Source organism: Numenius arquata, chromosome 7 (assembly GCF_964106895.1).
Source record: "Numenius arquata chromosome 7, bNumArq3.hap1.1, whole genome shotgun sequence".
Taxonomy (NCBI): Eukaryota; Metazoa; Chordata; class Aves; order Charadriiformes; family Scolopacidae; genus Numenius; species Numenius arquata.
In genome coordinates, this window is record NC_133582.1 from 42,847,968 (window position 1) to 42,871,823 (window position 23,856).

General features: G+C 38.1%; 1 protein-coding gene across 1 annotated transcript in view; it reads left to right on the plus strand.

Annotated features, from left to right (window-relative positions):
- Window positions 1-23,856, plus strand: part of MRPL3 (mitochondrial ribosomal protein L3) — a 31,164-nt gene that overhangs the window by 1,989 nt on the left and 5,319 nt on the right. Inside the window, exons 2-9 of the mRNA XM_074150591.1 lie at window positions 96-274; window positions 2,917-3,008; window positions 3,828-3,926; window positions 7,766-7,865; window positions 9,776-9,836; window positions 15,496-15,604; window positions 17,570-17,647; window positions 18,639-18,716. Coding sequence (XP_074006692.1) covers window positions 96-274; window positions 2,917-3,008; window positions 3,828-3,926; window positions 7,766-7,865; window positions 9,776-9,836; window positions 15,496-15,604; window positions 17,570-17,647; window positions 18,639-18,716 — 796 coding nt within the window. The remainder of the gene's footprint in view (window positions 1-95; window positions 275-2,916; window positions 3,009-3,827; window positions 3,927-7,765; window positions 7,866-9,775; window positions 9,837-15,495; window positions 15,605-17,569; window positions 17,648-18,638; window positions 18,717-23,856) is intronic.

A 23,856-nucleotide genomic window follows, 5' to 3' on the forward strand; every position in this document is an offset into this window, starting at 1 on the left:
TAAATATGCAGTATGTATCACATTGCAAACATACATGTTATGTGACATTACTTGAACTGATAAGACACTTAAAACTCTTTCCCACCATTGGAAAGGGGGCAGCTGGGCTTTGTAGTCAGGCATGTTAACAGTACGACGTGGTGGCATGAGCATCTTTCTGAAGAGAATGTCGAGTTCCTCAAGAAGATAACTGCGGAGGAATACAAAGCTCAGACAGCAAGCAAGCTCTGCCCTCTGAAAGATGAGCCATGGCCACTGAATGAGTGGAAACCAGGTGAGAAAGTATCTCTTCTGAAATATCAAACTCATGCTGGAATTACTGGTGTTCTGTTGTTGCATTCAGTAACCTCAGAATTGTGTCATGTAAATTATTTTCCTTTTTGCTTTTATCTCAATGGTCCAACACATCTCCTAGTAAATAAGTAAATGTAGTACATCAGTTCTCTAAAAAGCATTTAAAATATTACAAAATGTTAAGAATGCTGCAACTAACTAAAACCTAAAACCTAAGTTAGGTTAGGTTTTAGGTTAAAACTTAGATTTTAACTTTAGGTTAGAACTTAGGTTTTAGTCCAAATCAGCATTTGGCCAGTCCCAGCTTGGCTGCACAATGGCCAGATAATAAATTATGAATTAATCCAAAAAGACTCAGTAGGATATAAAGTATATGGACTTGAAAATCACAGAATCACAGAATATTTTTGGTTGGATGGTTGGATGGGACCTTTGAGATCATCTAGTCAAACAACAACAACAACCAAAAAAAAAAAAAAAAAACAAAAAAAAACCACACACCCAAAAAATCCCAGAACACCAACACCAAAACAAAACAAACGCCCACAACCACACCCCACCCCACCCACAAACAGACACAAACCAACAATCTTGGGCACTAGAGCATGCCCTGAAGTGCCATGTCTACATGTTCCTTAAGTACCTCCAGGGATGGCAACTCCACCACCTCCCTGGGCAGGCTGTTCCAGTGCCTGACCACTCTCTCAGTAAAGTAATTCTTCCTAATATCTAATCTAAACCTCCCCTGTCACAACTTCAGACCATTTCCTCTGGTCCTGCCATTATTCACTTGGGAGAAGAGGCCAACACCCATCTCTCTACAACCTCCTTTCAGATAGTTATAGAGGGCAATGAGGTCCCCCCTCAGCCTCCTCTTCTCCAAACTAAACGTGCCCAGTTCCCTCAGCTTCTCCTCATATGACTTGTTCTCTAGACCCCTCACCAGCTTGGTGACACGCTCCAGCAGCTCCATGTCCTTCCTGTAGTGAGGGGCCCAGAACTGAACACAGCACTCGAGGTGAGGCCTCACCAGGGCCCAGTACAGAGGCACCATCACTTCCCTACTCCTGCTGGCCACGCTATTCCTGATACAGGCCAGGATGCCGTTGGCCTTCTTGGCCACCTGGGCACGCTGCTGGCTCGTGTGAAGCTGGCTGTCCACCAACACCCCCAGGTCCTTTTCTGCTGGGCAGCTTTCCAGCCATTCTTCCCCAAGCCTGTAGCGTTGCCTGGGGTTGTTGTGACCGAAATGCAGGACCCCACACTTGGCCTTATTAAAACTCATCCCATTGGCCTTGGCCCATTGATCCAACCTGTCCAGGTCCCTCTGTAGAGCCTGCCGACCCTCAAGCAGATCAACACTCCCACCTAGCTTGGTGTCATCTGCAAACTTACTGAGGGTGCACTCAATCCCCTTATCCAGATCATCAATAAAGATATTAAACAAGACTGGCCCCCAAATTGAGCCCTGAGGGACACCACTGGTGACCAGCCACCAGCTGGATTTCACCCCATCAATTACAACTCTCTGGGTACGGCCATCCAGCCAGTTTTATACCCAGTGAAGAGTACACTTGTCTATGCCATGATTCGCCAGCTTCTCCAGGAGAACGCTGTGGGGGACGGTGTCAAAGGCCTTACCAAAGTCCAGGTAGACAACGTCCACAGCCTTCCTTGCATCGAGAAGGTGGGTAACATGGTCATAGAAAGAGATCAAGTTGGTTAAGCAGGACCTCCCTTTCATAAACCCATGCTGGCTGGAACATTTACAATGTTCTTGTAAATATTGCTGGAGTCTGAAGAAAAAACAGAGTATATAATACACTCCACTTTTATTCACTGATTCACAGAATATCTCAAGTTGGAAGGGACCCATAAGGATCATTGAGTCCAGCTCCCTGCTCTTTGCAGGGCTACCTAAACTGTATGACTAAGAGCATTGTCTAGACACTCCTTGGACTCGTGACAGGCTTGATGCCATGACCACTTCCCTGAGGAGCCTTTTCAGTGGCTGACCACCCTCTCAGTGAAGAACCAAAAGGTTCTTCCTAATGAACCAAAGGAAGACCTAACGTCTTACGGACTAGTACACAGCATAAAGGTTTTGAGTCTTCTAAAGGGTCACATCATTTGACAGCAGACAGCAGAGTCTGCAAATCCGTGACAAGATCTTTGGGTATGATGGTGGAAACTGGAACAAAGAGCATTTTTCAAACTTTAAAGCATTTATTCTCACATCTTAAGCATTCTGGTTTTCATGCCATGGGCTGTCAGAAGCCAGACTTGACAGGTTGCCTCTAGTTTGGCTCTAGTGAAACCAACTACATGAGTGTTGTATTTTTTAAAAAAAAAAAGTCTGAAGCATTGGTTGTTCTGAACTTAATGGGGAACTGTTTTGCATGTTCTATCAAACACAACTGGAACAAATAGAACTTTTTTGCTAATGAAATTAAAAACAGTGAACAGGTTATTCCCAGCCTACATGCAGGGAATCAGCGCTGTTTCCTCTCCTTGCTCAACTCCTTAGGAAAGGTTTGAGTTAATGGGACTTCGCAAGTTATGAGATGGGCTCTTTTAAATATTAAGTGTGAGGTTGCATCCATGTTCTGTTTTGATCTACAGATTCCATCAGAGTTGGTGTTGTTGCAGTGAAACTTGGAATGATGCCAATATGGACCAAATCAGGAAAAAAACATGCTGTCACGCTACTTAAGGTGAAATAAATCATAATGAATTTCACTTCCTGTACCATATTCAGATCATGAACCATAAGTTTCAGGCAGAAGTGAAACTTAATGTTTGTACAGAGTAGGAAATCTCTAAAGAAAGGAAAGATTTCTTTCAGCCCTGCCTGTTCTCTGTTTATATTCTAAACTTTCTAGGAGCAGTCTGCCCTCACCTCAGTTATTCAAGTGCTGTAGAACTGTGTTTAGTATTACTTAGGTGAGGGGAGATAGGAGGCAACAGAAAGCTGGGGTTAATTACCCTGCTTCACTTTTTTTTTGCCAACTGCAGGCACTTTGGGATTAGTTTCACCCTGGTAACTGAGCCTTTGTACCCCTCAAGCTGCTTCTTCATAGGCTCTGGCAGATACTTCTATGATGAAGCTGTTTCACTGACCCGTTGCTGCCATGTGCCAACAGGGGCTGTGAAGGATGTTGGGTTTACAGGGCAAAGGAGCAGGAGTCTAAAATGTGGGCTCTTACTATATACTTTGCTGCTGCATACAGTAGGGATTTTGCATATCTTGCAGGCAAAAGATGTCTGTAAAAGTTTATTCAATTTCTAGCGCATTTGTGAAAATATAGTTTGCATTCTACTAATATTTTTTTTCTAAGATAAGCCTTTAATTGATTGGAAAAAGAATGTCTATGGTAAGAAGGTAACACACTCCCCAACTTGTAAGCTGTATCTCCTGTTATATAGATACAAATGAAAACAGAGACTTACCTTGTTTCACTTGTTTTTATATATGGTCTCAAAGCGTACACATCTGCTTATACTCAAATAAACACCATTTTTCTTTTCTTAAGGTGCAAGATTGCCATGTTTTAAGATACATTTCAAAGGAAGAGTCGGGTGGAAAAACATCTAAGCTACTTGTTGGAGGCAAAAACGCATCTCCTTTTTTTGTAAGTGAACCACTTCAGGTTTTTTTGTTAGAACGGTTGTTTTGTTGTGATTACAGTACGAAAGTAGCACAGGTAAAATTCTCTAACTGATTAATTGACAGACATGCATGCTCTGGAACTGATCTTTTGTCACATCCACCCTTAACTTATTTCCTAACTCCAGCGTCGATTCTTGGTTATGAGAATAACAAGAAGAACTTCTTGAAAGTTTTGCCTCTTGATTCTCTAGGAAAGCTGTGGGTTTAGGAAGTTGCTTTGAGTTGCTGTGTCCCAGGCAGATGGAAGGGTCCGAAGGGCCATTAGCAATGTAGAAACGTTTGTTTGCCACGTCCATGGAGATGCAATATGAGACCAGGACTGCAAGATACCTGCGTTCATGGCCTGTTGTAAACTTATCCAGCTTCATCAGTTGTTTAGAATACTTTGTTCTCTAGCTTATTCTTTCATACTGTTTTATTAGCTTTAGTTATAATTTTTCCACAGGTCTGTTGAGATTGTTTAATTTGCATATAGTGTTACTGATGAATAAGTTGAAGACTTTAAGTTTCCAGGAAGATAGCTTCATGATTATAGCTCATCAACAGCGATATCAAAACCGCTCACTTATTTAGACACCCCAAATGCCTGATGTGGAATTCCCAACTTCCTTCAATGGCTAAGGTTGTCTAGCAGAGCTGTCATTCTTGAGGAGGAAAATTGAATTATAGATCAAGGCAGGAACAAAGCTTTCCCTCAAAGGATTGCGGTGTTTATGATGTGTTATTTCTATAAAATCACTTTTCACTTCTTGTGGTATCCTGACACTCATTTTTAGGCAAGTGAAAAAAAAATAAGAAGACTCATGATTACTAAGAAAATTATCTCAGTTGGTGATCGTGGCTTTTTGAGGATTTACGTTTCCCTTTTTCAAATAGAAGGTTGTCCCAGAGCCTCAAAATGAATCTGTGTGCTTGTTTTTGCTTTAGTGGAGGTGAGGGAAAAAGGAGATTTTTTCATTTGATAAATCTGTTGGCTTTTATAGTATATTCTACTGATTTTGAACAGGATTATATTTTAAGGTATGTTTATTTTATTCAGTGGGTTTAGGCCATGTTTTACCATCCCTGCTTCTATTTTCAGGTATCTATCCTGTCACTTCAGTCCATTTCCACTTTCCAGGTGTGACATTTTTCCTGGAGAAATTACAGCTGTGTTTTGTCTTTCCTGTTACCTTGATTTAAGACATGTAAGAATCATGTGAATAATAATTTTCAAGTTGATTGTGCACATTGGACTCCTTACAATTGAACTTTTCATAAAGGTGATGTTAGCAGTGATTCAATATGTTCTCAGGGTAAAAATGTGCAGGAAGCAAGAAGGAATACAGAAAACGTCTATTTAAATAGCTCTTGTGAACTAAGAAAATTTCTCCAAAGCAGAACTATGAAAAAAGTCAACTCAAGGATTTTTTAGTAGTTTGACTTATGTTAATGATTCTCTTGGACAGAATTTTTTCCAAGTTAGCTCCTATTAATTTGGTTAAATGTAAACTCATTTTAATAAATAAATTGATTAAATATCCTTAGACAACTCTGTGGTGAGATCCTGGCCTGAGACTGAGCTTTGTACTGTTGTTGCTATCATCGTTCTATAAACTAAGAATTTGGCACGCAGATTCTGAACAATTTTACTTGTTAAGGTACTAACAAATGATACCTTTCTGTGGTTTAGCTGCAGGTTTGAATCATTGCTCTCCTATGCTTATCAGTATTTTTATGTGTTTCTTTTCTCTTTGAAGTGTCTGAATGTGAGAATTAAAAGAAAACTGAATGATACTGTATTGTATTAGCATAAGCAGTTTATCTTCTGTTAATTCCTCATAGGAACATCTGTCTTCCTCACAGCTACTGATTTTTAATTAATTCCATCTAATGATTCCCTCAGTAATTTTACTAAGAGTTATGTGTGTTTCTTTTGAGTGTCAAATTGCTTAAAAATGATAAGGGGTATTGCATTTTTAGCAAGTTTTTTTTTTTTTTCCTTTTTAGCTTGATGTTTGTCAGTCTATTACAAGTGAACAGATTTTTCATGATTTTTTAAATGCAAAATTATTCTCAAAAGTATAATTCTGTTACTGTTCTAACAATTTTTTTTTTGTCAAAAATATTTTTATATGCTTTCCTTACGTGAGAACATATAGATCATTTTCCTATAATACAGGAAGATATTGCTGATCTTTTTAAAACTAAGAACATTTGCGAATTCACTCAGTGTTCTCTCAGTATTGCTTTTTAGGAAGGGTTTGTAAAGACTGCAGTGTTTTGTTTGTAGAAATACATCTCTGTGACTTGACTGTTTGAGGAAAACTTGTTGAGGTGGAACAGTGCAAGGCTATAGTAGGACTCTTGAGATGTAAGCGATTTTTACCCTTTGACTTCAGCTGTGGTAGCTTTTTCCATGCACCCATGCTGAGCACAGAGCTCCCCTTGCTGTCATCCAAGTCAGCGGTTTTATATAACAGTGGAAATAAAGTATTAATATGCAGGCATTTAGTAGAAAAGGGATTTCTTTGTTTTTAATTCTTACATATGGTATTACGATTTAATACATTGCCCTCCATTGATGCCTCAAATTTTTGTAGTCTGAGGGAAGATTTTGTACTTAGTTGACGATTATTTTTTTTTAAAAAGGTATTTGAAGTGTTTTGTACTCTGAACTCAAGTTAACAAATCACTCAAAACCCCATTTTAACTCTCAAAGGCTTTCTGTCCACCCTTTATCCTCAAATAAGGACAGATTTATAAAGTTAAAATTTCTGTTTTGTGTGTAAGTCAGAGGCACTCATCATCTTGCTCCCTTATTCTTCACAAAACTTCCTCTGTTCTCCTAATGCTACTTAACAGATTTGTTAAAAAGGAAGGGCAACATGCAGATTTTCAAAAAAAAAAACCTAATGATTTTAAAGGTATTCACATTATTTTGTCTTTAAAATACACAGAATTATTTTTGAGAGAGAAAACTGCACAGAACTTTTGAGAATTGAGCCTCAGAGATGTGACTATCCAAGTGTGACAGTGTTGTCAGCTGCTTAAATTGCTTTGTAGGAGAATTCATTTGAAGAAAAATCAGCTGCATTGCTTTTTACCTATGGCCATGGTTTTCCTGTGTCACTGTTTCCATTGCTTGGTATCATCTCAGCAGTCAGCTGTTATGTGAGTTGTCTTGTTTAAAACAGCTGATAACAATTTTAAGTACTTTTAATTTTGTCAGACTCCACTGAAAAGAGGAGCCCTTCTTTAGTAAGTCAGCAGTGGTTTGACACTGAGTGTACTTGGTATATCTTAAAAATGCATGAATCGTAAACCTGTTATTCCTAATTTTTCCTTTTTTGATCAGAGACTCTAGATTCTCTTCTGTAGGAAGTTAAACATTTCCAGAAGTTTCTGCTTTGTTACTTAAATAAATTATGTTTGCAGTGGTGTGGAACTAAGTCATTAGAAGCTTTGAAAAAGAGAAAATGCTTTTAAATTACTACAAAACTCTTTGAAAGTCGTGAAAAAGCAGTAATATATTTTATGTACATTCTAAATGACTGCTTTTCCTTTTCTGATTTTAGAAATCTTCATATATCTCTTGTTTATGTGATGTGGCTGTAGGGCAACAAGTTGACAGAAAATTAAATGCAGACACAGAAGTTTTAAATTAATTTTATATAGAGTTAAAATGCTAGTCTCAGGATAAAAGCATAGTATGATATAACTCTTTCTCTGAGTGGTGTTGACAGTCTGTAATCACTTTCTGTGCGAGGTTGATCCTTGGGTATTTTAAGACTGCTTCTTTATGGCTGATCTTTGTTACAGAAATCAGAGTCTGCAATGGAAATTTTTAAAGAAGCTGGAGTGCCACGGAAGCAGAAAGTTACAATGTTTAATGTAACAGATGATGCCCTAATTAAACCAGGTAATCTTTTTGAGCTAATGGATATTATACAGAGTCATTTAATGTCTGCCACTTCTTTTAGGTCTAAACCAAGTTATGATGTGTATTTCATTTTTGTTTTGTATGGAAATTTCTCAATTCTTATTTCTTTGTCATTGAACACAAACAAACTTTTTTCATAGGGAAAAGCTAGAAAATGGGCTTTGCTTTCAACCTGATGAGAAGCAGGACTTTTCCTTTTCCTTAGTATGTTTCCATTACTTAGAAAATAAGTCTAATCCAAACTAGCTAATATGAACGTTGAGTTAAAAAATAAGTGTGTTTGTATGTCTAACCTCAACTCACTTGTTGGGAATAAGTATGAATGCATGAGGTTCTCAATTATCCTTATGAGATTACCACAAACTTCTTGGTGGCTATGTTTCTCAGGAGCCTAAAAGAACAGTTTGAGGTTTGTTTCTTCTTGCTGCAGTCAGAAGTAGGACTGATGGCTGTCATATATGGTGTTTTTTCTGGCTTGCAAAGTAAAACGCATTAAAACATATTATAACAAATGTTCTCACTAAAAATCAGTATTAGAAGTTTGGAGATTTAATGAAAACTTTTATGTTTTTACAGTTTTATTAGTGTATTTAGGTTGCTTTTATTTTGTGCTTTTTGACAGTTACAGGTATTTTCCCAAGAGTTATGTAGGGTGGGAAATTCTAATGTATTACATCTTTATTTGCCATTAGAGAAGGTTTTTGCAAGACCTTTTTAAGACAGTGCAGTAACTGATAAAAATCAAACCTGGCATGAAGGGGAAGTTCGGACTGATAAATGGAAGCAAAAGCTTGAGTAACGCTTTTGCAAGTTTTCAATAAACTGATTTTGCACTGTGTGTACTTTGTACATAATGTCCTTCATGTACGTGATTTTCTATCAATTATGTGCTGCTGACAGGCATCTTACCCCAGGTGTGTAAGGATTCTATAAAAATAACATGAAATAATATGAGAATTTTAACACTTGAGAGTTAGAAGATGTTTACATCATTTCAGTTTGCATTCATACAATACAAGGTTTGAAAATAGTGTAAAAATGGGTGTGGACATGAAGCAATTAAAATTTCATTTTTTTTAATATAACAGTCTGGAAACTTAAAGATGCAGCTGCATGGATCTTCAGATTAAAGTTCATTTATAATGAACTAAGTTATCAATTCTGTTTTTTTTTTAAAAGCTGCTAATAAAACAATATTGCACTTCAATGAAAAAAACCGCTGAAGACAAAATAAATCTTTAATTAAAATTAAAACTGATACTACAAGCACTGAGGCGAATGAGTAATTGCGGTCAGGTGAGTGATGTCACTGACTGACAGTTGCACTACTTTGGCTAAAGGCTAGTGTATAGGTAATTCCCCAGTGGGTGAAGCTGTACTTCAGTTTGGAAATACTGCCTTTTAATAAAAAGGAATCATTGCAAAGCACTTTTGTATTCTTAACCCTATTTTTTAAAGGAAGTGTTTGGGGGATTTTTTTGTTTGGCTTTTTTTTTTTTAAAAGCCCTTCATCTTTTGAAGAGCTAGTACTATAACTGAGGCATGTTCTGTTTTCTTGCCAAGTTTGTTTATTGTGAGTCTTAACTAATGAAACACTTTGGGTTTTGTCTCTTTCAGTGTCTGAAGTGCAACATACCTGAGTAAAGCCCCAACCCTCCCTTCCTACTCCTCTAAAATTGGGCTAGGAACTGAGAAATGTGCTTAAGTAGTAACTACAAAGCATCTATTTTAGTTAGTGAGGTTTATAAAGAAGAACAAGTAATACGTGAATAAAAATGAAGTTTTGTTTCCTTTCCTGTGGCTGTAATGTATCCTGGATGGTAATGACTGGAGAGCGGTTTGAGGATTTCAGCACTCTGTTGAACATGATCTCCCTTCTTCTTTTGAAGGTACCCCTTTGTATGCTGCTCACTTCCGCCCAGGGCAGTTCGTGGATGTTACTGCAAAAACGTAGGTTTCTAATGATTTAATGTGTACAGTTCATCTTTCAAATAGACTGGTTGAATTTTTTTCCCTCTCTACTTTGGCTTGAACTCGTGGCTCACAAAAGCTGAAATACAATTGCAAGGGTAGTAGTGAGAAATAGAAGTCCGTTCAGCCATTGGGTCAAAAATATCTTATTTTTCTTTGCTTTCTTGTCTTGCTTTTGGTTTTGAACACGGTAGGTAAACAAGTAATACTATTAGGGCTGTGGTTCTGCCTGTGTTGTCTGTCGCACATAAATTTTTAGCATGGAAGGGCTGGACAAACAGCTTGAAAAAGAGGTGCTGAGGCTTAGCACAGGCAGAGGTCTATAATGCAGCATCTGTGGTGTGTAGAAGTGGAGAACAAATGTTGAAAGGCATCAATTCCCAGAAAGACTGCTTAATTTTGATTACGCAAGAGACGCACAGAGGGATGTATCATGTGGACTGAAAGAAAAGCAAAAAGATAGTGAATACATTTAGCAGGACAACAGAGCTGTGAAACAGAGCTGTTTTTTTTCTCTCATGTTCCAGTTCATCTCCTTGCCAGCAATGGCTCATGATCTTTTACTTTAACGTGGGAGGAATGATTTCCTCTCAGACCACTGCAAATGCCAAATTAGAGCTCAAGTAGTAGAGGGTGTCAAAAGAAAAACTGGCATCTTGCGGCAAAGACTAGTCATACCTCTTTTATTACGTCCATGATTTCCACTGCCCAAGAGAACTGAGAAAGCCTATCTCCGTATTTCAGAGAAGTGTATTTTTGTTGTGTTATGATACAATGATGATGCTTTCCATTTCATGGCGGGGGGTGTGTGTGTGTAATGGAGATTATACCCAACTGGCCTTGTTGAAATATCATCCATTGTAATTGTTTCACATATGTGTAACGCATATAAATGTCTAATATTATTCACAGGGCTTTGTATATATATAGGGAACCTGACCGTATTAGTACAGCTGAGTAGTTGGTTCTGTTCTAGCCACAGCTGATTACACCTATGAGGGCACCCTATTCAGAACCGGAGGTTAAGAAATTGACTGGAATTAGTATTTTTCTGTGTCAGACTTCCATATGTAATACTTACATCTGGTATATTGTTCATTCTGTTTTTAAATTGCATTCAGTGAACAGCCTATAAGAGACAATAATTTGTTTACAAAGCCAAGCACAGTGTCATTAGGAATGTAGTCCTGCCATGTAGATTAAGTGTCATGCTTTGTTAGTGCAGAAAAGCTTTGTTTTTCTAGAAGTATTTCAAGAACTAGGAAAGTTTTTGGTCAGTGTAAGAGATACTGGTAAGAGCCACAGAGTATTGATTTGTATCTTGTTATATGTATTTGAAAATACTAGCACGCTAAAAATAGTCTGGGTTCCTGGCCATGTTCAGTGAATCCTTCTTGTTTTAATTCAGTATTTCTAATCTATTTTCTCCAGATATTTGTATGATCCCATTTCACAAACTAGCTTTTTGTTTGTACTGCTTACTTTGGTAGCATAGTACATGTAATCCTACTGTACAAGTGTGTAATATAAAAGGAGAAGAAAAATTCTTAAGCAAAAGAGAAAGATCAGATTATTTCTAAATCATGGTTTTTCTGTCAGTTTGATTATCTAATAATTCCATTCTTTCTGTATCTGTGGTTTTTGACCTTATTCTGTGACTTTCTCATTTCTACTTTTAATGTTGCTTTCTTCTTAATTTCTACTTCTGGAATGTTGCATTTATCATATTACATTAACTCTTGGGCAAGAATTAAATTGTTTGACTAAGATTCAGTTTGGGTCTTTTACTTTATTCCATGCAATTTCATCCACTGTTGCTTAGTCTCATACTTGGATGGGGTTTATTTTTCATTATTTTTCAGAGTGCTGTATCCATCATTCTTAGTTACTGTACCTGTAAGAACAGATTTCACAATGTCATAAAAATATCCAAGAAATGTTTCAGTGAAGGGCAAAAGAAGTTATCTTGGGGATGATTATAGCATTGAGCTATAGCATTTGTGCTGTGCTGTGGGGGGAAAACAAGACTGTACTTCATGTTGTACTTGTGTTCTGAACCACCCTCAAGAGGAGTCAGCTTCTCCCTGCTGAACAAACAGGGCACCTGGGGAGGCTTGGTCCTTGGGCTGAAATGAGCCTCTTTATGTTACTTTCTAAAGTTCTATTTTCAGAAGTGATGTAGGCACTTGGAAGATCCAAAGCTGTAGGAGCATTTTGAGAAGGTACTTATGAATATAATGCTGGGTTACAGTAGAGAGCACAGTTTGACTTCTTCTCCTTCCTCCCACATTCAATCCATTGTGGACTTAAAAGCCAGTAATTCCTAAAAACTTGCTATCACCACTAGTAAAATTTTAGAAACATTTTTACCTGAATGTGTATTCTACATTTTTAAGATTGTCAGTAATTCTATTTAATGAAATAAACATCACACTGAAGTGTGCAGTGTTTGAAATAGATGATCATAGCAGTGCTGTTCTTAACATGATTAATTGTAATTATTCCTTTTAAAAAAAGAAAGAAAACTAATGTCACCTCAAAGAGGAGACAGTGGAATATAAAGGATGTTTCAGTTTTTTACCAACTCTTATTGATCAAGATGAGCAAGATATCCTTTTGTATGCTTCCTTTTACCAAAACTAAAATCAGAAGTATGCCCCTTTAAAATGAGCAAGCTTTTCTTATTTATTGTAGGTTGAACAAGCTATTTGCACTGTGGTTCAGAAAAGGCTTGGCTAGTATCTTGATTTGATTACCAAAATGTAGGGTGTTTTGCAAATGCTTTTGTTGAAGTCTTGTTAAATGTTTTGATTCATTTATACCTCTGAAGAAAAACACTTTCACAGAAATGAGAAGGTTCAGTTAAAGATGTATGCAGTTTGTTTTTATTTGAAGTCTCGTAATTTGTTCAGCACAGCGTGAGTAGCTTTTACCGCAGACAGTAGGCAGCGCGTCTGCATCCTGTCATTCTTCCTTAGTGATGAATTTTTTCCTTAGTACTTATTTTCAGCAATTTAAAAGCTCAGTCCTGGAGTCTTACACCTGTCTTTAATGACAAGAGGTATTTGGTGTTTCAGAGGTATGTTTGAAGGTGTTTCAGAGGTATGTTTCAAGAATGTGTAAATCACAAATGGTAGGAGTTTGAAGGGACCTTTTGACATCATCCAAAGAGAGATGGAGATCTTCCAACCCCCCTGTCAAAGCAGGTTTACCCACAGCAGGCTGGACAGGAACGCATCCAGGTGGGTTTTGAGTATCTCCAGAGAAGGAGACTCCACACCCTCTCTGGGCAGCCTGTTCCAGTGCTCTGTCACCCTCAAAGTAAAAAAGTTTTTCCTCATGTTAAGATGGAATTTCTCATGTTCCAGTTTGTGCCTGTTGCCCCTTGTCCTGTCACTGGGCACCACTGAAAAGAGCCTGGCCTCAAAAGGCTTAGTGCCCTTTTTGCGACAGCAGTAAACTTCAGAAATCCTGGGGCCTGATGGTCTGGTTTAGCCCTGCTATACTTCAGGCTAAAATACATAGCACCATCCAGAAATTATTCTCTAACAGACTGCATTTCTGTGACTTCTTTAAGCTGATGTAGTAGAGGCTGCTACCCCAAGGGGAGGTGGTGGTTGCTCCCACAGAGTTCCCATTGACCTTCTGGTGCTGGTGCTGGCATCCTGAGTTACATGAAGGAAAAGATCGGTGTGAGAGAGCGGTATTTTTCACTGGGTTAGTTTTCAGCTGGATTGGTTGCATGTCCCAGCTTGCTGATCAGCTGAGTGAGCTCCTGCACTAGTACCAGACCAAAACACGGGGATGGGGAGAGGTGGGACCATGCATCACAGTGGTATTCCAACGCTGTATGGAGATGGAGTTGTATTATTCCTCCTTTTTCTGCCACTTCACGACCTATTTCCTGGAACGTCAGAAATTTTACCACTCTAAAGAAAAAGCCAACAATAGTTTTGTTTGAAATGTGTTAGAATTAATTACCCAGATAATTCTGGGGCGTTCAATGGTGTATTCAAGCTTTACTAGGTTAACAGTGTAATCTGAGCCTGAAAGTATGCTCTACAGTTGCCTGAAATTATTTGACTAAGTAGTTGGAATCCTTTTCCTTTACAGAATCTAAATAATTGTCTTTTAAATTAGCTAAGTTTGAAGAGTTAGCAGCAAACTAAATTGTTGCTTAATTAGAGTGCTTTATTGCAGTAGCTTTTTAAATGAAAGTTGGCTCATTAGGTACTGGCATTTTACTGGTATCAAACCTGGCAAATGAAATTTTGTACAAAATTAGGTGGTTGACCTGAACAGCTGCTTTCCTGCAGGTGAAACTAGAACTGTGTATAATTAAACTCTATTTTTAATTTTACAGAAAGATTATTTTCATTTCATTTAACATTTCTGTGTCTTAGCGACTACCGACTACTAGGTTCTGAGCAGAGAAGGGGAAAACCAAGAGACAGACACCGTGGTTGCACAAGTCTTGTTTCCTTACAGTTCTGTGGCATTAGTGTCTTTCTATTTGTGGTTGGTTGTGAGTGTAGTTTGACTTGCTTTAGTCAACTAGGCGAGCAATCAGAGGATAATTATTCAAGTGGAAGAGGAAAGAATCCAGTTTTTGTGAATGTTGGTGTTTTCCGCATTTGTATATTTTCTCCAGGTTTTAATGGTAGTTCTTTTCTGATCAGAAGAGTCAGCAAAACGTGCTCCATATGTACAGTGAGCTGTATGCATACTCATACTCGGTTTTATTTTCCTGTGTTTGGCTGGAAGGTTCTAATGCTTGAACTAATAGGACCATGACATGGCAAAGTGCATTAGCAGAGAAAGGATTTCTGTAAATTGGAGGAAAAGGATCATCTTGTTAAATTTATTAAATAATCAGTGCAGCCATAAACCCTGTGGTCAGACTTTTCCTTTTGGAAGCAGACAATGCCGGTTGAAACACACACTTTAATCAGCTTTTCTTTTGTGCAGGGGTGAGGCATTTTTTCCTATTGAGTCTGTCCCTGCAGTAAACGGAGAACTCCAAAGCCAGTAATACTATCGTGTGCCTCCAGGACTAAGGCGTAGGCTCTGAAAATGTTTTATTTGTTATTGTGGTTTAGACCTTATTTGTCAGATGAGTTCAGTGTTTTCACTACACATAAAACTGTTTTCAAGAGATGAGTCTATTGTAGTTTCGAAAATAAATGTTCCTTGGTTTATTTTTATGCTAGTCTAAGCAGCCATCTCTTTCCTCTCTTGATGCTTATGGCTGGTCATTAAGTTTTGGCAAGTGTTATTACACAGTTACCTTTTATTCAGGTTTATTTGTTTGTTTGTTCTGGTGTCCAGTTGGTGAAAGCTTCATTACGATACCGTGTGTTGAGGACAATCACAGCAAGGAACGTTTTTTGTTAGTCGTTTTGCCTACTTGACTCTTTTCTAGTGCTTCTCATTCTGTAAAGCAACCTTTAAGTACTGCACTAGAATGTACTTATGGTATAAAATACAGGTTTGGGGTGGTTTTTTTAAATATGTTCTTCTCTTTGCTGAGCTTTGCTAAAGGTAAAAAGATCGTGAGCCTGACTGAAATTATTGGTTATTGCTAGAAACCTTAAGTATGACTAACCCAGGTTTGTTTCTTAATTATTTTTCTTTTCAGAATTGGTAAAGGATTCCAAGGTGTCATGAAAAGGTGGGGATTTAAAGGTCAGCCTGCAAGCCATGGCCAGACGAAAACTCACAGACGTCCTGGAGCAATATCTACCAATGTAAGGATTCTTATTTCCTGTTTAAACATTCTTCAGTATATTTAGAACTGCTTACTAAAAATGAACAATTTCACAATAGCTAGCTGTTAGCATCTACTCTGTGGTGGCAGAGAAACCCAGCTGTTTCAAAGGAAGTTCAGAAACCTGTATAGTGAGCAATGCAGATAGCTGTTCTCTTATGCCTCAATTTATGAATATTCTATATTGCTGGTAAGTGAGCAAACATATTTTAACTGAGAAAATTGCAGTATTTTGTAGTATAGCTGAGAGAAATAGTCTTAATGCTTCGAAGAGAGTTCTAAAAATCATTTACCACAGCATTTATAGATAGCTTGGAAAAAAATTTACCCGTTACTTTACACTGCAGATACTGTACTATTCTTTGGAACCTTAGTTGCTTTTATCACCTTGCCTGGCTTTTGTAGCTGGTTAATGAACTCTTTGATTCCCAAGATAGTTTGTTGGCTTCTAAGCATTTTATTATTAAGTTTCAAACTACAAATAATATTAGTTTAAAAGCTCTTTGGAACAGATTCATTTAAAACTTTGTCCCTACAAAAGTTGCACAATATTTAGGCTGAACTAAGAGGGCTTTTTGCAAACTAGCTTTGCTATACAGAATTAAGACCAACTGAGCCACAGTACTGAGACTGAATTGTCTGTAATTTTCTTCATGAAATTAAAAATTAAAAAAATATTAATAAAGCTCAAGAGAATAATAAAAGCAAAAAGGCACCAGGCAATGAAGCTAGAGTAATTGAGACTGTAAAATCATACAGTACTGGTTTATAGTCCTTCATTTCAGCTGGAAAATTAATTCTATACCTGGCACTGTTTTCTCTGAAGACTGAAGATTGTAAATATTTGAACATACAACACTTTGTTTCACCAGATGGTATTCATCATTACAAAATAACCCCTCTTTTCTTTAAATTAAAATTTCCTAAGCAGTAATGCTGGATGTAATTTTACGAAGTATACAGAATGGGAAATAGTATTGGAAATAGGTATGATGAAAAGGAAACAAGGTGAAAGGACACAATAGGGGAAAAACAATGCCTTGATTTTTATTTTTCAGTCTAGTGTTGACCACCTCAGATATTTTTGTAATCCTGCATTGTTCAGTACAGAATGTTCTGTCCCTTGAACTTCATTGCAGCTGATTTAATGCAATCATGATTTGCACGAGGGTTTTTTAAAAAAAAAACACAAACCCACAACATTAATTATGAATAATAGTATGGTGCAGGAAAAAGACAAATCCCTTGATAATACTGTAGAAAAAATATTGCACTTATTCCTGCCTTTTGTTTTCCACCGTTGTTTTCCAGGCTATACCCAGCCAAAAAAAATGGAATATAGAAGCTAAGCAATAGCAGGGAATGTAATTAAAAATTCTGTTCTCAAAATACATGCTTTAAAAAATCTGTTTTACATCAGTATAAAATTCACATCAGTAAAATTTACATCAGTATAAAATTCATGGATTAGGGAGAGGGGACAAGCCCTCTTGTATCTTCATTTTGGCAGACTTCCAGAGCAGGACTACTCTGGACCTCTGTGGTAGCATCCACAAGTAGTTTAGGCAAGTTTCCAGTTGCTATGGTCCATAATGTAGGTGAGAGTCTTGTGTTGACAGGGGTTTTAGGAAAACAACCTTTTCTTGATTTTTCACAGTGAAAGTATGGAATGAGTGCAGATGTTACTCTGAATCTATACACGTTCGGTATTAAGCAAAGCTAGAATCCCTTTGTTGATATAATGGTATTTATAACAATTCTGTGATTGAGAGTAACACTTAACCTCCAGCAGGAGGTATTTTAAATGCTAATCAATGTTAGATATTTTCATTATTAGATATTTTCAACATTGGAAATACCAGCATATTGTCTTTAGTGCTCTTCTTGAGTTTATAAGTGTACCTCTTGCAGTTATATGATTTTTTTTGGCCCTTTTTTTATCTAGAAAGCTGCCAAAGTTTATCGTGGAAAGAAAATGCCTGGTAAAATGGGTAACATCTACAGGACATCTTTTGGATTAAAGGTGAGTTCTGAATATACTAGAATGTGTATAAGGCAGTTGCATTGCCAAGCAATGGACTTGGTCATGTAGCCTTCCGTTGGTCTACGGTCTGTAATTTCTGTCAGAATCAGGACAGAAGCATCTTGAAGTAAGCAAGCTGGAAAGACAAGATCAGCAAACATGTGCTCCTGTCTTCTTCTGGGTTACAAACAAGTTACCTGAACTCTTTGCATATGTGTACCTGGGGAATTGGGATATCAGGTGATACTTCTGCAGCTGATTGTGTTTTTCACTGTGTTCCTTGACTTCTGCCTTTGAAGAGGGAAAACAATTAGGCCTTCCACTTGTTCAAACCCAACTTGAGTTATCTGAAGTCCTAACTTTATCATGGTCCTTCACTTTCATCTGCAAAAAGGGGATTATAGTTCCTGTCTAGAACCTGGTGTGTACATAGCTGCAGCAGTTCCTGGGCTATTACAGTGACTATTCTCCATTTCTGAAGGCAACCTCTGCAGTTTGCACAAAAAGCATATTAGGCTCTAGTTTGCAGAAAAAGTGTTTTGCTTCTCTCTGCTAACTAAAACTAATGTTTTGTAATAGAAAATTTGCATGTTCAGTTGAGCACCTCATAGAATTAAGAAATTAACAAATGATCACGGTAAGATTTCCATGAGCATATTTGTTTTAATTTGTCAGGTGTGATGTTTTTCAACAGCTGTTGCTGTTAAGAGGGAAAAGAGACTTGGGAGCTTGGGTTGGTGTGATGCTGAACAAAGAGCTCCCTTACCAAATATAGCCTGGTCACAAGCCCTTTAAATCTGTTAAATAGACTCCTGCATTAGAAAGCTGTGCACTCAGAGTAGCGTGTGACTGAATTTTGTGGCAAATTTAGGCCTGTGCAGAACATTCTTCTTTCTCAGAATATCACCTTCAGTTTGCTGGACTACTGTTTGTAAAACTGGGAATTGTCTCTAAAATGAACTCAATGTCTGGTTTTTTTTCTGTCTCCTAGGTGTGGAGGATCAACACAAAACATAACATTATTTATGTCAATGGGTCTGTTCCGGGTCACACAAATTGTCTAGTGAAGGTACGTTTGCTAGTTTCAATTTTCTGGTATTAGTGACTCCTCTCTTCAACTCTCGTCTTACAAATGGAAAAACATTGGTTGAATGCAATCTTCATTTCTTCAGAGGCCCATCTTGTACTATTGAATAATTAAAGGACAGTAGGGTTAGTTTCATAAAAGAGAGTGGTGAATAGGGGCAGTGGGCCACCACTGACTCTAAACAGCTTATTCTTAGCTTTGCACTGGGGTTGCGCACCCATGTAGCATATGATAAAGCAGCACAGTTGCTGTAACCTCGTGGTAAGTGTTTCAGGGCTAGGGCCATCCCCTCTAACACCAACCTGAGTCACTAGCATGGCGGTGAGATTTCCAGAATATTATTTAAGGGAAGCACTGCTTTAAAGGTTATTCAAAGTTTTCCCATATACAGTAGCAGTTACCTTTCCAAGGTGCAGTTGCGGTACAGGAGGAGGCAGCTGGAGTTCACAGTAGTGATATGAGTTGCCTTTGCAATCAGTATCAATGTGTCAGTGTTATTTTCTGTGGCATTCTATGGAATTAATTTCAAATTTTGCTACATATCTACAAGCACCAATTACTTGGAGGATGTTGATTCCTTTCTGACTTAATAGATTACAGATTATCAAGCATATTTATTATGAGTGATTATGAAGATTTTGTTGTACATATACCTATATATCTGATATATAGTTCAAAATCCTCGTAAGTATTGTAGGGATTTAAATGATGCAGTTCTTGAAAAGTTACAGATATCAGAAAGTTCCAAGTGTTTTCAACTAGCTTATTTTGTTCTTGTCATATTTTACTGTGGGTATCCAGTTTCTGTTATGTATTTCCTAGCTGTGGAACAGAACTCCGCAGTTACTGGGCATTAAGTAAAGCAGTGCTAGCTTTCAAATAGGTGTTTTACACACAGAAAAATGAGGGTTGTTGTTTTGTTTCTCTCCTTGAAAATAACACGTTTTTTAATGAGTGAGGTATATCTAAACTGCTTTGGTTGTAATGTCCAGCCCAAGCCTGGAGAATACGCTACACATTTCTCTCCCAAGATAGTGAAAATCACAGAATGGTAGGGGTTGGAAGGGGCCTTCGGAGATCATCTAGTCCAACCCCCCCTGCCAAAGCAGGTTCACCTAGAGCAGGCTGGACAGGAACACACCCAGGTGGGTTTTGAAGATCTCCAGAGAAGGAGACTCACAATCTCTCTGGGAAGCCTGGGTAGGCCCAAAGTAAGGTTTTCCACATGTTCAGATGGAACTTTCTGTGTTGCAGCCTTGTGTCCATTGTCCCTTGTCCTGTCACCAGACACCACTGAGAAGAGCCTGACCTTATGCTCGACATCTGCCTTTTAGATATTTATAAGCATTGATAAGACCCCGTCTCAGTCTTCTCTTCTTCAGGCTAAACAGACCCAGGTCTCTCAGCCTTTCCTCATAAGAGAGGTGCTCCATTTCCTTGATCATCTTTGTAGCCCTCCACTGGACTCTTTCCAGTAGTTCCCTGTCCTTCTTGAACTGGGGGGCCCAGAACTGGACATAGTAGTCCAGGATAACCTCCCTCAGCCTGCTGACCACGCTCTTTATAATGCACTCTAGGAGACCCTCGCCTGCCTTGGCCACAAGAGCACATTGCTGGCTCATGGTCAGTTTGTCCACCAGGACTCCAAGGTCTCTCTCTACAGAGCTGCTTTCCAGCAGATCAGCCTCTAACCTGTACCAGTGTATTCCTCCCCAGGTGCAGAACCCTGCACTTGCCCTTGTTGAACTTCATCAGGTTCCTCACTGCCCAGCTCTCCAGCCTGTCCAGGTCATGTTGAGCAGCAGCACAGCCCTCTGGTGTGTCAGCCACTCCTCCCAGTTTTGTATCATCAGCAGACTTGCTGAGGGTACACTCTGTCCCCTAATCCAGGGTGTTGATGAATATGTTGAACAAGATCGGACCCAGTACTCACTCCTGGGGAACACTGCTAGTTACAGGCCTCCAGCTGGACTCTGCACCACTGATCACAACCCTCTGAGCTCTGCCATTCCACCCTGCCATTCCACCGGTTCTCAATCCACCTCACTGTCCGCTCATCTAATCCACACTTCCTAAGCTTACCTGAGGATATTATGGGAGACAGTGTCAAAAGCCTTCTGAAGTCAAGGTAGACGACATCCACTGCTCTCCCCTCATCCACCCAGCCAGTCATCCTATCATAGGAGGCTATTAGATTGGTCAAGCATGATTTCCCCTTGATGAATCCACGGTGACCACTCCTGATGACCTTTTTTTTTTTTTTCTTCTACATGCTTAGAGATGACAGCCAGGAAAAAATAAGTTAACAGACATCCAGGAGAAGTTCTTTTCAGGATAACTTCTGCAAAATCACTGTGCGTGACATCAGTGACGTAGAATCATAGAATGGTTTGGTTTGGAAGGGATCTTAAAGATCATCTAGTTCCAACCCCCTGCCATGGGGACACGTCTCACTAGACCTGACATAAGGACAACCCCACTAGACGTTGAATTAAGATTTTAGTTTGACTGGCTTTTTGTCTGTATATGGGACTGAATGATCTTTTCTTCTAGTGTGTTCTAAGTATTTTTTCAAATCCTGAGCCATGAACCTGATTGGTATATGTCAGTCTTAGGTTTAATTAAGTGTGAATTTTTTGTAGAGTGTTATTTTTAAATTATAGCATACGTATACAAGCATCATAATTTAACTGAAAAAGTGAGCAATGTTTGATGCCCAGACTTTATTCTTTGATCTTAATAGTACTCTTAAGCAAGAGCTAATTGTTGCAAAAGGTTGTGCATCTTGTTCTCCGAGTCACGCTGTCGAAATCCACACTTACATGGTTCAGTGGCAACTGCATGTACACCTCTCAGATGTCTTATCATACATTTTATGAAGCCACTGAGACTCTGAATACAGCACTTATTTTTACCAGCTCATAACTTTTATTCTAACTAGACTCATTAAATTCTTTTTTTTATTCCTGTTTTTAAGTGAGCTAAGAAAATAAACATTTATTAAACAACTGTAATATAAACTGTTTTTAAAAGCAAAGCTATGTGTGTTAATACCATACATTCTTATGTACACTATGAAGATTTCATTGAGACAAATCAAAGTCCCCTTCCTAATCAGACACTTCCACTTGGAGAAGAATCTACTGGAAGTGTTATGTGTGTGTTCTCATGATTTGGTCACTTCCACATTTTCCACCTGCTGTTTTTCTTTACTCAGACGTTACTCTTGCTTAGGCTGGAAAGCATCCCACTTACCACCTTGGATTTACTGGTTTTGTTCGGAAAGCAGACCTGCTGTTAGCTTAAAAAGATCCTTGAGGCAGCAGTACTGCCGTAGTCAACAACCTTGTTAACAGGGGACTGCTGGGCCAAGCCATCTGAGCTTATGCAAACGACCGTGTTGACATCTGTGATGTGACGAGTGTAATGGACTTTGATTGCCATGGTAGTCTGTTGCATACCATTTAAGGGCTTGCCGTGTCCAGCAGTGATTTCTGTTCAGTTCACTCACCATGGATGATGATTGGAACTTTATCCTAAGACCAAAAGTTAAAATGGCTCCATTGCAGTTTTGGGTTTTTTCCAAGTAAAAATCTGTCATTATTAACTAAGTGGCAGAAGGCACTTTTTGGACTGCTTTAATAAGTCTTGTACAAGATGTAGAATCTGTGTTAATTGTGTTTGCAATTTACCTGTGTATGAAAATGTTTCAAGTCATAGTTGTCTGCAATTTAGAAGTCCAAGTATCTTCAAGTATGCGTTTTGGCATACACGTTTCAGAATTGCAGCTAATTCCTTTATTAGAAATGAGGGTTGAGGATCCATGGGAAGAATGAGGGATTTCATCCCTTAGAGCTCTTTGATTAACATAATACAATATTTGAAAGATCTTGATCAAAGTGCTTCACACTCAGGCTTTCATGGTTTTTTAGTAATAAATAATCCTGGTTTGAGATGAAGATACAGTAAGTAGGTATTATTAGTATTAGGAAATAGATTTTTAAAAATTGTTTCCACTCACATATTTGGTGTTTGGAGGGAGTATGTAATCAGCAACAGTTCATTTCAGCTCTTCAAACTACTGAATCCATTCTGGTTTTTTTTCTTCCATTAGCCATAGAAATTACATGTATTAAGTGAAAAAAAAGCTTCCCTTATATTTTCAAGTGCATCTCTGAAGAGCAGAGAAAGCTTTAATTAAAAATGCATGCAAAGCAATACTATTTGGTATGTGTTCTCTAATTTCTGAAGTTTTTTTCTCCATTTAATGTCCCTGCACTCACCTGTAGTGTTTTTAGCTTCTGTCTTATGCCTTTCTTCCAGGGTTTTCTTGTTTGCAAGATGATTTTGACATCCTATACCTTGTCGTATATTTGTTTGGATCTGTAATTGGGGAGAGAAATTCTGGGATATTAGCATTCAGAATTACTGTTTGTTCCACTAAATACCTGCCTATAATTAGGTAGGACTAATGTCTAGGGGCTGTGGATCTGTCTGTCTTTTAGCTCAAAAAGTGGAATATCACATAATACTTTTCTCTCAGGTGTATCTCTAAGAGATACATTGGTGTTCAGTGCCCACTTGTTGTTGCTTGGTAACCATTAAAACCACAGTGCACCTTGAAGCATTTATTTATTTTGTATGTTATGTATTTTTGGAAACTTAGTGCATCAGCACTGTATCCAGACTGAGATGAAGTACTTAAATTTTTCAAGTTTCATTTTCAGCAGAAAAATTGCACAGTAGTATGATTGATGGATTCCTGGTTTAATTAGAAATCGGTTTTCGTTTGATATTGCACGCTGAAGCATGCAGGTAAATAACTGACATAAGTAATGTTTCTAGCCAACTGGAAAACTAATCAAAAAAGCTTACTTTAGCATAGATTTCTTTCTCAGCAACTAGGTCTAGTAAAATTAAGAAACTTCAGCACTAGGCTAGAATGTGTGGAATTTTTCTATTACAAGAGCAACATTGCAGAGTAAGCATCTGTAAATTATTGTGTTGTGCTTGTTGAGATAGCCCACCTCAGGTAATACCTGTTTCTCTTGGTGTATCTTCTTAGATTACAAGGCCAAGAGTGACCATCTGTAGTATTGATCCTCTAGAAAAAAAGCTAATA